At 47.6% G+C, this 12,534-nt stretch overlaps 1 protein-coding gene across 1 annotated transcript in view; it reads left to right on the top strand.

The window, feature by feature from the left end:
• Positions 1-12,534, top strand: part of LOC139419382 (stAR-related lipid transfer protein 13-like) — a 42,261-nt gene that overhangs the window by 24,666 nt on the left and 5,061 nt on the right. The window contains 7 exon segments of the mRNA XM_071169327.1: positions 3,388-4,394; positions 4,900-5,070; positions 6,864-7,023; positions 7,399-7,597; positions 8,060-8,273; positions 9,711-9,825; positions 11,181-11,405. Coding sequence (XP_071025428.1) covers positions 3,388-4,394; positions 4,900-5,070; positions 6,864-7,023; positions 7,399-7,597; positions 8,060-8,273; positions 9,711-9,825; positions 11,181-11,405 — 2,091 coding nt within the window.

Genomic DNA, 12,534 nt, shown 5'->3' with positions numbered 1-12,534 from the left:
AAATACACAGTTTTAAAGAGGAGTCCGTAATTTGTAATTTGCTTTCTAATGATCATGATCTTTTCCTCAAAGAAGTTAATGAATTTATCACTGCTGAAGTGAAAGCCATCCTCTCTTGGGGAATGCTGATGACTGTGACAGTGAGTAGGTCCCAGAGACATGTTGGACAAAACCCACTGAGTCGATGATGGCTCCGAAAGCCTTTTGGAGTGGGTCTGTGGACTTTTCCATGTGAATATTAAAGTCACCAAAAATGTGAATATTATCTGCTATGACTACAAGTTCCTATAGGAATTCAGGGAACTCAGTGAGGAACGCTGTATATGGCCCAGGAGGCCTGTAGCTAAGGGAACTCAGTGAGGAACGCTGTATATGGCCCAGGAGGCCTGTAGCTAAGGGAACTCAGTGAGGAACGCTGTATATGGCCCAGGAGGCCTGTAGCTAAGGGAACTCAGTGAGGAACGCTGTATAAGCCCGCTTTGCCCGCTTTGAGGACAATACAGTGCCACTGACACGGCCTGCAACGAAAACATGCGGTCTCTCCTTCACTGCAGCCGAGGTGAGTAAGACATTTAAACGTGTTAACCCTTGCAAGGCTGCAGGCCCAGACGGCATCCCCAGCCGCGCCCTCAGAGCATGCGCAGACCAGCTGGCCGGTGTGTTTACGGACATATTCAATCAATCCCTATACCAGTCTGCTGTTCCCACATGCTTCAAGAGGGCCACGATTGTTCCTGTTCCCAAGAAAGCTAAGGTAACTGAGCTAAACGACTACCGCCCCGTAGCACTCACATCCGTCATCATGAAGTGCTTTGAGAGACTAGTCAAGGACCATATCACCTCCACCCTACCTGACACCCTAGACCCACTCCAATTTGCTTACCGCCCAAATAGGTCCACAGACGATGCAATCTCAACCACACTGCACACTGCCCTAACCCATCTGGACAAGAGGAATACCTATGTGAGAATGCTGTTCATCGACTACAGCTCGGCATTCAACACCATAGTACCCTCCAAGCTCGTCATCAAGCTCGAGACCCTGGGTCTCGACCCCGCCCTGTGCAACTGGGTACTGGACTTCCTGACGGGCCGCCCCCAGGTGGTGAGGGTAGGCAACAACATCTCCTCCCCGCTGATCCTCAACACTGGGGCCCCACAAGGGTGCGTTCTGAGCCCTCTCCTGTACTCCCTGTTCACCCACGACTGCGTGGCCACGCACGCCTCCAACTCAATCATCAAGTTTGCGGACGACACAACAGTGGTAGGCTTGATTACCAACAACGACGAGACGGCCTACAGGGAGGAGGTGAGGGCCCTCGGAGTGTGGTGTCAGGAAAATAACCTCACACTCAACGTCAACAAAACTAAGGAGATGATTGTGGACTTCAGGAAACAGCAGAGGGAACACCCCCCTATCCACATCGATGGAACAGTAGTGGAGAGGGTAGCAAGTTTTAAGTTCCTCGGCATACACATCACAGACAAACTGAATTGGTCCACTCACACAGACAGCATCGTGAAGAAGGCGCAGCAGCGCCTCTTCAACCTCAGGAGGCTGAAGAAATTTGGCTTGTCACCAAAAGCACTCACAAACTTCTACAGATGCACAATCGAGAGCATCCTGGCGGGCTGTATCACCGCCTGGTATGGCAACTGCACCGCCCTCAACCGTAAGGCTCTCCAGAGGGTAGTGAGGTCTGTACAACGCATCACCGGGGGCAAACTACCTGCCCTCCAGGACACCTACACCACCCGATGTCACAGGAAGGCCATAAAGATCATCAAGGACATCAACCACCCGAGCCACTGCCTGTTCACCCCGCTATCATCCAGAAGGCGAGGTCAGTACAGGTGCATCAAAGCTGGGACCGAGAGACTGAAAAACAGCTTCTATCTCAAGGCCATCAGACTGTTAAACAGCCACCACTAACACTGAGTGGCTGCTGCCAACACACTGACACTGACTCAACTCCAGCCACTTTAATAATGGGAATTGATGGGAAATGATGTAAATATATCACTAGCCACTTTAAACAATGCTACCTTATATAATGTTACTTACCCTACATTATTCATCTCATATGCATACGTATATACTGTACTCTATATCATCGACTGTATCCTTATGTAATACATGTATCACTAGCCACTTTAAACTATGCCACTTTGTTTACATACTCATCTCATATGTATATACTGTACTCGATACCATCTACTGTATCTTGCCTATGCTGCTCTGTACCATCACTCATTCATATATCCTTATGTACATATTCTTTATCCCCTTACACTGTGTACAAGACAGTAGTTTTGGAATTGTTAGTTAGATTACTTGTTATTACTGCATTGTCGGAACTAGAAGCACAAGCATTTCGCTACACTCGCATTAACATCTGCTAACCATGTGTATGTGACAAATAAAATTTGATTTGATTTGATATGGCCCAGGAGGCCTGTAGCTAAGGGAACTCCGTGAGGAACGCTGTATACGGCCCAGGAGGCCTGTAGCTAAGGGAACTCAGTGAGGAACGCTGTATATGGCCCAGGAGGCCTGTAGCTAAGGGAACTCAGTGAGGAACGCTGTATATGGCCCAGGAGGCCTGTAGCTAAGGGAACTCAGTGAGGAACGCTGTATATGGCCCAGGAGGCCTGTAGCTAAGGGAACTCAGTGAGGAACGCTGTATATGGCCCAGGAGGCCTGTAGCTAAGGGAACTCAGTGAGGAACGCTGTATATGGCCCAGGAGGCCTGTAGCTAAGGGAACTCAGTGAGGAACGCTGTATATGGCCCAGGAGGCCTGTAGCTAAGGGAACTCAGTGAGGAACGCTGTATACGGCCCAGGAGGCCTGTAGCTAAGGGAACTCAGTGAGGAACGCTGTATATGGCCCAGGAGGCCTGTAGCTAAGGGAACTCAGTGAGGAACGCTGTATATGGCCCAGGAGGCCTGTAGCTAAGGGAACTCAGTGAGGAACGCTGTATACGGCCCAGGAGGCCTGTAGCTATAAAAAGTAATTGAGCTGCATAGATTTCATGACGAGAAGCTCAAAAGACGAACACGTCGTTTTTTGTTGTAAATGTACATTTTCTGTCTTAAATGTTGACAACACCTCCGCCTTTGCGGGATGTGCAGGGGGATATGGTCACTAATATAACCAGGAGGTGAGGCCTCATTTAACACAGTCAATTCATCCGACTTAAGCCATGTTTCAGTCAGGCCAATCACATCAGGACTTTGATCAGTGATTAGTTGATTGACTATAACTGTCTTTGAAGTGAGGGATCTATCATTAAGTAGCTCTATTTTGAGATGTGATTTTTAGTGATCTTGCTGATGTATTGTGTAAAGCGAGTAATTATATATATATTTAATTATTGTTTTTACCAGCCTCCGAGGGACATGTCCCACTACAACTCTCTACCAATCAAAAGCAGCCGTCATGGCCAGGGTGGGCGGGGTCCGGCGAAGTCCTTCCTGCGTCGCATGGAGATGATGCGTACGTGGGGGCCGTCCTTCAGGAGGAAGACAGGAAGTGGACGGGCTCTGGTCATCAGTGGGCCGGTCTTACAGGGGCAGGATCCCCAGGCACTACAGACACTCCACTGTGTCCCCATCAACCAATCAGATGGCAGTCCTCATCCTCTCCACCAATCAGACAACATCACATCCCCTGTTGCCCATGGAGATGGCAACGAGGGCCAATCAGAGACAAGCAGTGTGAGTTCCATGAGTCCTAGTGTGAGGCAGAGAGTCTCTAAGCCTCGGCCTAAAAGAGGACGTGTTTACCTAGAAGACACGGAGCTGCTCTCTGGCGCCCCCCATGGCCGGAGGACTGAAGCACAACAGAGCCTGTTCAGCAGGAACCACTTCCACTTCCGCTCATACGAGGACCTGCTGGTCCACATCCCCAAGGACCACAAACCAGGCACCTTCCCCAAAGCCCTGTCTATAGAGAGCCTAGCCCCTGTCACCGACCACCAGCGCCAGACCCCCTCTCCCTCTCCGCTCTACCCCAGTCAAGGCTCCCCCTGGGAAGGCACGGCTCTGTCCAAGAAGCCTCCCTGTCCTGGAGCTCCGAGTGGCAGCAGGGTGAGTGTGTATGACAACGTCCCTGGGTCTCACCTTTACGCGTCCACAGGTGACCTGCTAGATGTGGACCGAGACGATCACCTGTTCCCCCACCTGGATGACATCATCAGTCACGTCAGCGGTCTGCAGCAGATTGTAGACCACTGGAGTCGCAGAATGCTGACAGAGGGACAGGAGGGGGAGGCAGGGAACGAGGAGGAGGGGGGAGAGGGTGAGAGAGACGGGGTCTCCCTAAATGATACGGACCCTACAGGGACCAGAGAGAGGAGAGACTCTGGAGTGGGAGCTTCCCTTACGAGACCACGGTGAGTGTCTGTCTCTCTAACGAGACCACGGTGAGTGTCTGTCTCTCTAACGAGACCACGGTGAGTGTCTGTCTCTCTAACGAGACCACGGTGAGTGTCTGTCTCTCTGACCTGTATGTATCCTGGTCAGTCTCTCTGAAACCTTTTAAACTTGCTGAGAGCAGAAACATGAACAACTAGTCTTTTAAAGATAAGAATCCTTATTCCACAGCAGCTCACTCTGTCTCTCTGTCTCGGTGTCTCTCCCTCTCTCCCTCTCTCTGTCTCTTTCTCTGTCTCTCTGTCTGTCTGTCTCAATTCAAGTCAATTCAAGGGCTTTATTGACATGGGAAACATGTGTTAACATTGCCAAAGCAAGTGAGGTAGATAATATATGAAGTGAATATATAAAGTGAAATAAACAATACAAATGAACAGTAAACATCACACATACAGAAGTTTCAAAACAATAAAGAAATTCTCTGTCTCTCTCTCTCTCTGTCTGTGTCTCTCTCGCTCTCTCTAGTCACCGGTGGCCGAGCTTCCGCCTGTCTGACCGTCTGAGCCAATCAGACTCCTCGCTACAGATCAGTACCCAATCAGCTGTCCAGCTCAGCTTGCTCAAGAAGTTCTCTCTGCTCCGACTCACAGCCATCATGGAGAAATACTCCACGTCTAACAAACATGGTTGGACCTGGTAGGCACACACACACACACACACACACACACACACACACACACACACACACACACACACACACACACACACACACACACACATATACATATATACAGTGCCTTCCGAAAGTATTCGGCCCCCTTCAACTTTGCGACCTTTTGCCACATTTCAGGCTTCGAACATAAAGATATAAAACTGTATTTTTTTGTGAAGAATCAACAACAAGTGGGACACAATCATGAAGTGGAACGACATTTATTGGATATTTCAAACTTTTTTAACAAATCAAAAACTGAAAAATTGGGCGTGCAAAATTATTCAGCCCCCTTAAGTTAATACTTTGTAGCGCCACCTTTTGCTGCGATTACAGCTGTAAGTCGCTTGGGGTATGTCTCTATCAGTTTTGCACATCGAGAGACTGACATTTTTTCCCATTCCTCCTTGCAAAACAGCTCGAGCTCAGTGAGGTTGGATGGAGAGCATTTGTGAACAGCAGTTTTCAGTTCTTTCCACAGATTCTCGATTGGATTCAGGTCTGGACTTTGACAAGGCCATTCTAACACCTGGATATGTTTATTTTTGAACCATTCCATTGTAGATTTTGCTTTATGTTTTGGATCATTGTCTTGTTGGAAGACAAATCTCCGTCCCAGTCTCAGGTCTTTTGCAGACTCCATCAGGTTTTCTTCCAGAATGGTCCTGTATTTGGCTCCATCCATCTTCCCATCAATTTTAACCATCTTCCCTGTCCCTGCTGAAGAAAAGCAGGCCCAAACCATGATGCTGCCACCACCATGTTTGACAGTGGGGATGGTGTGTTCAACTGTGTTGATTTTACGCCAAACATAACGTTTTGCATTGTTGCCAAAAAGTTCAATTTTGGTTTCATCTGACCAGAGCACCTTCTTCCACATGTTTGGTGTGTCTCCCAGGTGGCTTGTGGCAAACTTTAAACGACACTTTTTATGGATATCTTTAAGAAATGGCTTTCTTCTTGCCACTCTTCCATAAAGGCCAGATTTGTGCAATATACGACTGATTGTTGTCCTATGGACAGAGTCTCCCACCACAGCTGTAGATCTCTGCAGTTCATCCAGAGTGATCATGGGCCTCTTGGCTGCATCTCTGATCAGTCTTCTCCTTGTATGAGCTGAAAGTTTAGAGGGACGGCCAGGTCTTGGTAGATTTGCAGTGGTCTGATACTCCTTCCATTTCAATATTATCGCTTGCACAGTGCTCCTTGGGATGTTTAAAGCTTGGGAAATCTTTTTGTATCCAAATCCGGCTTTAAACTTCTTCACAACAGTATCTCGGACCTGCCTGGTGTGTTCCTTGTTCTTCATGATGCTCTCTGCGCTTTTGACGGACCTCTGAGACTATCACAGTGCAGGTGCATTTATACGGAGACTTGATTACACACAGGTGGATTGTATTTATCATCATTAGTCATTTAGGTCAACATTGGCTCATTCAGAGATCCTCACTGAACTTCTGGAGAGAGTTTGCTGCACTGAAAGTAAAGGGGCTGAATAATTTTGCATGCCCAATTTTTCAGTTTTTGATTTGTTAAAAAGGTTTGAAATATCCAATAAATGTCGTTCCACTTCATGATTGTGTCCCACTTGTTGTTGATTCTTCACAAAAAAATACAGTTTTATATCTTTATGTTTGAAGCCTGAAATGTGGCAAAAGGTCGCAAAGTTCAAGGGGGCCGAATACTTTCGCAAGGCACTGTATATATATATACACACACACACACACACACACACACACACAGTCATCTTCTCCTCCTCTCTCTCTCTCTCTCCCAGGTCTGTTCCTACGTTTCTGAAGCGTATGAAGGTTGAAGACAGTAGAGAGAAGGGTGTGTTTGGGGTTCCCCTCATAGTACATACACAGCGTTGTGGTTACCCTCTACCCCTCTGTCTACAGCAGGCCCTGAGTCATCTCAGAATGCACTGCCTTGACCAGGTACACACACACACACCCTTTACCTAGTCACACACACACACACACACACACACACACACACACACCCACCCTTTACCTAGTCACACACACCTTACCTAGTCACACACACACACGCACACCATTTACCTAGTCTCTCACACACACACACACACACACACACACACACACACACATATGTCACACACACACACTGTGTATGTGTGCACACTAACATGCTAACAGTTTTGCAAGTTGAGTTTAAGTCTTGTGACTTTTGAGACAGGAGTGCAACTCTCCCTCTCCCCTCCCCTCCCCTCCCCTCCCCTCCCCTCCCCCTCTCCCTCTCCCTCTCCCTCTCCCTCTCCCTCCTCTCCCTCTCTCCACCTGTCTCTCTAGGTGGGTCTGTTTCGTAAGTCCGGTGTAAAGTCCCGTATCCAGGCGTTGAGACAGGAGTGTGAGACCAGTCCTGACAGTGTGTGTTACGAGGACCAGTCAGCGTACGACGTAGCAGACATGGTTAAACAGTTTTTCAGAGACCTTCCAGAACCTCTACTGACCAGCAAGCTGGGAGAGACCTTCCTACACATCTACCAGTGTAAGAACACACACCACACACCACACACCACAATGGGGCGGCAGGGTAGCCTAGTGATTAGAGCGTTGGACTAGTAACCGGAAGGTTTGCAAGTTTAAATCCCCGAGCTGACAAGGTACAAATCTGTCGTTCTGCCCCTGAACAGGCAGTTAACCCACTGTTCCTAGGCCGTCATTGAAAATAAGAATTTGTTCTTAAACTGATTTGCCTGGTTAAATAAAGGTAAAAATAAATAAAAATAAAAAAAACACCACACATTTATAATTCCCTTTCTCAATTTAATGCTTTTCAAAGATATGACTGATCACCTCTTAGTTGGCGTATTGTTTAAAAATATATATATATTCAGTTTTATGCAGTTTATAAAACTACAGATTGTTCAAGGATATTTAACAAACTAACATGATGAAAAACTCACAACAACGACAAGTCAGTGAACTCTCTCTCTCTCTCTCGCTCTAGACGTACCTAATGAGCACAGGTTGCAGGCCGTGAGGGCGGCCATCTTGCTGATGTCAGACGAGAACAGGGAAGTGCTCCAGACACTGCTCTTCTTTCTGCGCGATGTCACTTCCTGTGTCGAGGAGAACCAGATGACCCCTATGAACCTGGCTGTGTGTCTGGGCCCCTCTCTGTTCCATCTCAACATACTGAAGAACGGCAACCTGTGCCCCAGGTACAAACAAACACACACACACTCTTATTCTGAGTGCACAATTTAGAAGGAACCGGCCAGGAAGCATTTAGTTGGACGCTGTATACCTGTAAACACGACTGATAAAACACACACAGAACATCTGCTAACCTGTACTGCATTAACAATGTCTATTTTAACAGCTGGGGGTTTAGTTCTAACAGATGGGGGTTTAGTTCTAACGGCTGGGGGTTTAGTTCTAACAGCTGGGGGTTTAGTTTGAACAGATGGGGGTTTAGTTCGAACAGCTGGGGGTTTAGTTTGAACAGATGGGGGTTTAGTTCTAAGAGATGGGGTTTAGTTCTAACAGATGGGGTTTTAGTTCTAACAGATGGGGTTTTAGTTCTAACAGATGGGGTTTAGTTCTAACAGATGGGGGTTTAGTTCTAACGGATGGGGGTTAGTTTGAACAGATGGGGGTTTAGTTTGAACAGATGGAGTTTAGTTTGAACGGATGGGGGTTTAGTTCTAACGGATGGGGGTTTAGTTCTAACAGATGTGAGTTTAGTTCTAACAGCTGGGGGTTTAGTTCTAACAGCTGGGGGTTTAGTTCTAACAGCTGGGGGTTTAGTTCTAACAGCTGGGGGTTTAGTTCTAACCGCTGGGGGTTTAGTTCTAACAGCTGGGGGTTTAGTTCTAACAGATGGGGGTTTAGTTCTAACAGATGGAGGTTTAGTTCTAACAGATGGGGGTTTAGTTCTAACAGATGGAGGTTTAGTTCTAACAAATGGGGGTTTAGTTCTAACAGATGGGGGTTCAGTTCTAACAGCTGGGGGTTTAGTTCTAATAGCTGGGGGTTTAGTTCTAACAGATGGGGGTTTAGTTCTAACAGATGGAGGTTTAGTTCTAACAGATGGGGGTTTAGTTCTAACAGATGGGGGTTTAGTTCTAACAAATGGGGGTTTAGTTCTAACAGATGGGGGTTCAGTTCTAACAGCTGGGGGTTTAGTTCTAATAGCTGGGGGTTTAGTTCTAACAGATGGGGGTTTAGTTCTAACAGCTGGGGGTTTAGTTCTAACAGCTGGGGGTTTAGTTCTAACAGATGGGGGTTTAGTTCTAACAGCTGGGGTTTAGTTCTAACAGATGGGGGTTTAGTTCTAACAGATGGGGTTTAGTTCTAACGGATGGGGTTTAGTTCTAACGGATGGGGGTTAGTTTGAACAGATGGGGGTTAGTTTGAACAGATGGGGTTTAGTTATAACAGATGGGGTTTAGTTCTAACAGATGGGGTTTAGTTCTAACAGATGGGGGTTTAGTTCTAACAGATGGGGGTTTAGTTCTAACAGATGGGGTTTAGTTCTAACGGATGGGGGTTAGTTTGAACAGATGGGGTTTAGTTATAACAGATGGAGTTTATTTATAACAGATGGGGTTTAGTTCCCCTCAGTTACTAACTCCTCCCCTCCTCTCCTCCTATAGGTCCATCCAGAGGAAGTATGCTACTGGTCGGCCAGACCAGAAGGACCTTAATGAGAACCTTGCTGCCACACAGGGCCTGTCTCACATGATCACTGAGTGCCAACACCTGTTCGAGGTGAGACTGTCTGCCTGTCTGCCTGTCTGCCTGTCTGTCTGTCTGTCTGCCTGTCTGCCTGTCTGCCTGTCTGCCTGTCTGTCTGCCTGTCTGCCTGTCTGCCTGTCTGCCTGTCTGTCAGTCTGTCAGTCTGTCTGCCTGTCTGCCTGTCTGCCTGTCTGTCTGCCTGTCTGCCTGTCTGCCTGTCTGCCTGTCTGTCAGTCTGTCTGTCTGTCTGTCTGTCTGTCTGTCTGTCTGTCTGTCTGCCCAATGTCTTTTTCAAGAGGTTTTACAGTCCTATAGCGCCTAGCTAATACCTGGGTCAGGATTCACACAAACTGACACTGCACTGCACATTTAAAGAGCCTTTCACTGACATTTGCAGAAATTGCTTTTTTTGTTGCTGTGGATGTCTGTCTGTTGCAGTTAGTTTAAATCCTGGCCCAGGTATAACCTAGTCAACCAGTTTGTTTAAATCCTGGCCCAGGTATAACCTAGTTAACCAGTTTGTTTAAATCCTGGCCCAGGTATAACCTAGTTAACCAGTTTGTTTAAATCCTGGCCCAGGTATAACCTAGTTAACCAGTTTGTTTAAATCCTGGCCCAGGTATAACCTAGTTAACCAGTTTGTTTAAATCCTGACCCAGGTATAACCTAGTTAACCAGTTTGTTTAAATCCTGGCCCAGGTATAACCTAGTTAACCAGTTTGTTTAAATCCTGACCCAGATATAACCTAGGTAACCAGTTTGTTTGAATCCTGACCCAGGTATAACCTAGTTAACCAGTTTGTTTAAATCCTGACCCAGGTATAACCTAGTTAACCAGTTTGTTTGAATCCTGACCCAGGTATAACCTAGTTAACCAGTTTGTTTAAATCCTGACCCAGGTATAACCTAGTTAACCAGTTAGTTTAAATCCTGACCCAGGTATAACCTAGTTAACCAGTTTGTTTAAATCCTGACCCAGATATAACCTAGTTAACCAGTTTGTTTAAATCCTGGCCCAGGTATAACCTAGTTAACCAGTTTGTTTAAATCCTGGCCCAGGTATAACCTAGTCAACCAGTTTGTTTAAATCCTGACCCAGGTATAACCTAGTTAACCAGTTTGTTTAAATCCTGACCCAGATATAACCTAGTTAACCAGTTTGTTTAAATCCTGACCCAGATATAACCTAGTTAACCAGTTAGTTTGAATCCTGACCCAGGTATAACCTAGTTAACCAGTTTGTTTAAATCCTGACCCAGATATAACCTAGTTAACCAGTTTGTTTGAATCCTGGCCCAGATATAACCTAGTTAACCAGTCTGTTCTTACAGTTTCAAATATACTTCATAGCTGATATACTTCATAGCTGTTTCTCCTGTCCCATTCAGATCCCACAGGAGACGGTGAGCCAGTCTCCGAACTCCTACATGGAGGCTGAGTTACTAGCGCCCCCTCTGAACGAGCTGTGTAAGACATACGAGGAGGAGGAGGAAGGGTCCTACCACACACTCATGGAGGGGCTGGTGCGGGGCCTACTGAAGGAGGCCAGAGACAATAGTAAAGGATGGGTGTCCTGGGCCTCCACCGACCACACTGAACTGGCCTTCAAAAAGGTGTGTGTTGCACACTACAGTCGCACACTACAGTCGCACACTACAGTCGCACACTACAGACGCACACTACAGTCGCACACTACAGACGCACACTACAGACGCACACTACAGACGCACACTACAGACGCACACTACAGTCGCACACTACAGTCGCACACTACAGTCGCACACTACAGACGCACACTACAGACGCACACTACAGTCGCACACTACAGACGCACACTACAGTCGCCCACTACAGTCGCACACTACAGACGCACACTACAGTTGCACACTACAGACATGTTATAATAGATCATACTATATTGTAAGCAGCTGCACCTACACACACATTCCTCCTAACACCAGTGCAGAATATGTGGAGCTGGAGTGGAGCTGAAGTGGCTCTGGAGTGGCTCTGGAGTGGCTCTGGAGTGGCGCTGGAGTGGAGCTGGAGTGGCTCTGGAGTGGCTCTGGAGTGGAGCTGGAGTGGAGCTGGAGTGGAGCTGGAGTGGAGCTGGAGTGGAGCTGGAATGGCTCTGGAGTGGCTCTTGAATGGAGCTGGAGTGACTCTGGAGCTGGAGTGGCTCTGGAGTGGCTCTGGAGTGGAGCTGGAGTGGAGCTGGAGTGGCTCTGGAGTGGCTCTGGAGTGGAGCTGGAGTGGCTCTGGAGTGGAGCTGGAGTGGCTCTGGAGTGGAGCTGGAGTGGAGCTGGAGTGGCTCTGGAGTGGAGCTGGAGTGGAGCTGGAGTGGCTCTGGAGTGGAGCTGGAGTGGCTCTGGAGTGGAGCTGGAATGGCTCTGGAGTGGAGCTGGATTGGCTCTGGAGTGGAGCTGGATTGGCTTTGGAGTGGCTCTGGAGTGGCTCTGGAGTGGACCCGGAGTGGACCTGGAGTGGAGCTGGAGTGGAGCTGGAGTGGAGCTGGAGTGGCTCTGGAGTGGAGCTGGAGTGAAACAAAGAGTGGATTTAAGTGTTGGAGCCTCAGCCTTCTCTCACTTTCCAATTTCGCTTCGTTACCGCCCCAATTTTGCTTCGGGGAATTTATTTTCCTGTGAGCGCTAACTTTTAAAGATAAGAATCCTTATTCCACAGCAGCTCACTCTGTCTGGCTCTCTGGCTCTCTGTCTCTCTCTCTCGCTCTCTCTCTGTCTC

Source organism: Oncorhynchus clarkii, chromosome 10 (genome assembly GCF_045791955.1).
Source record: "Oncorhynchus clarkii lewisi isolate Uvic-CL-2024 chromosome 10, UVic_Ocla_1.0, whole genome shotgun sequence".
NCBI classification, from domain to species: domain Eukaryota; kingdom Metazoa; phylum Chordata; class Actinopteri; order Salmoniformes; family Salmonidae; genus Oncorhynchus; species Oncorhynchus clarkii.
The sequence above is the reverse complement of the archived record's forward strand: the minus strand, read 5'-3'. Positions and strand labels throughout refer to the sequence as shown.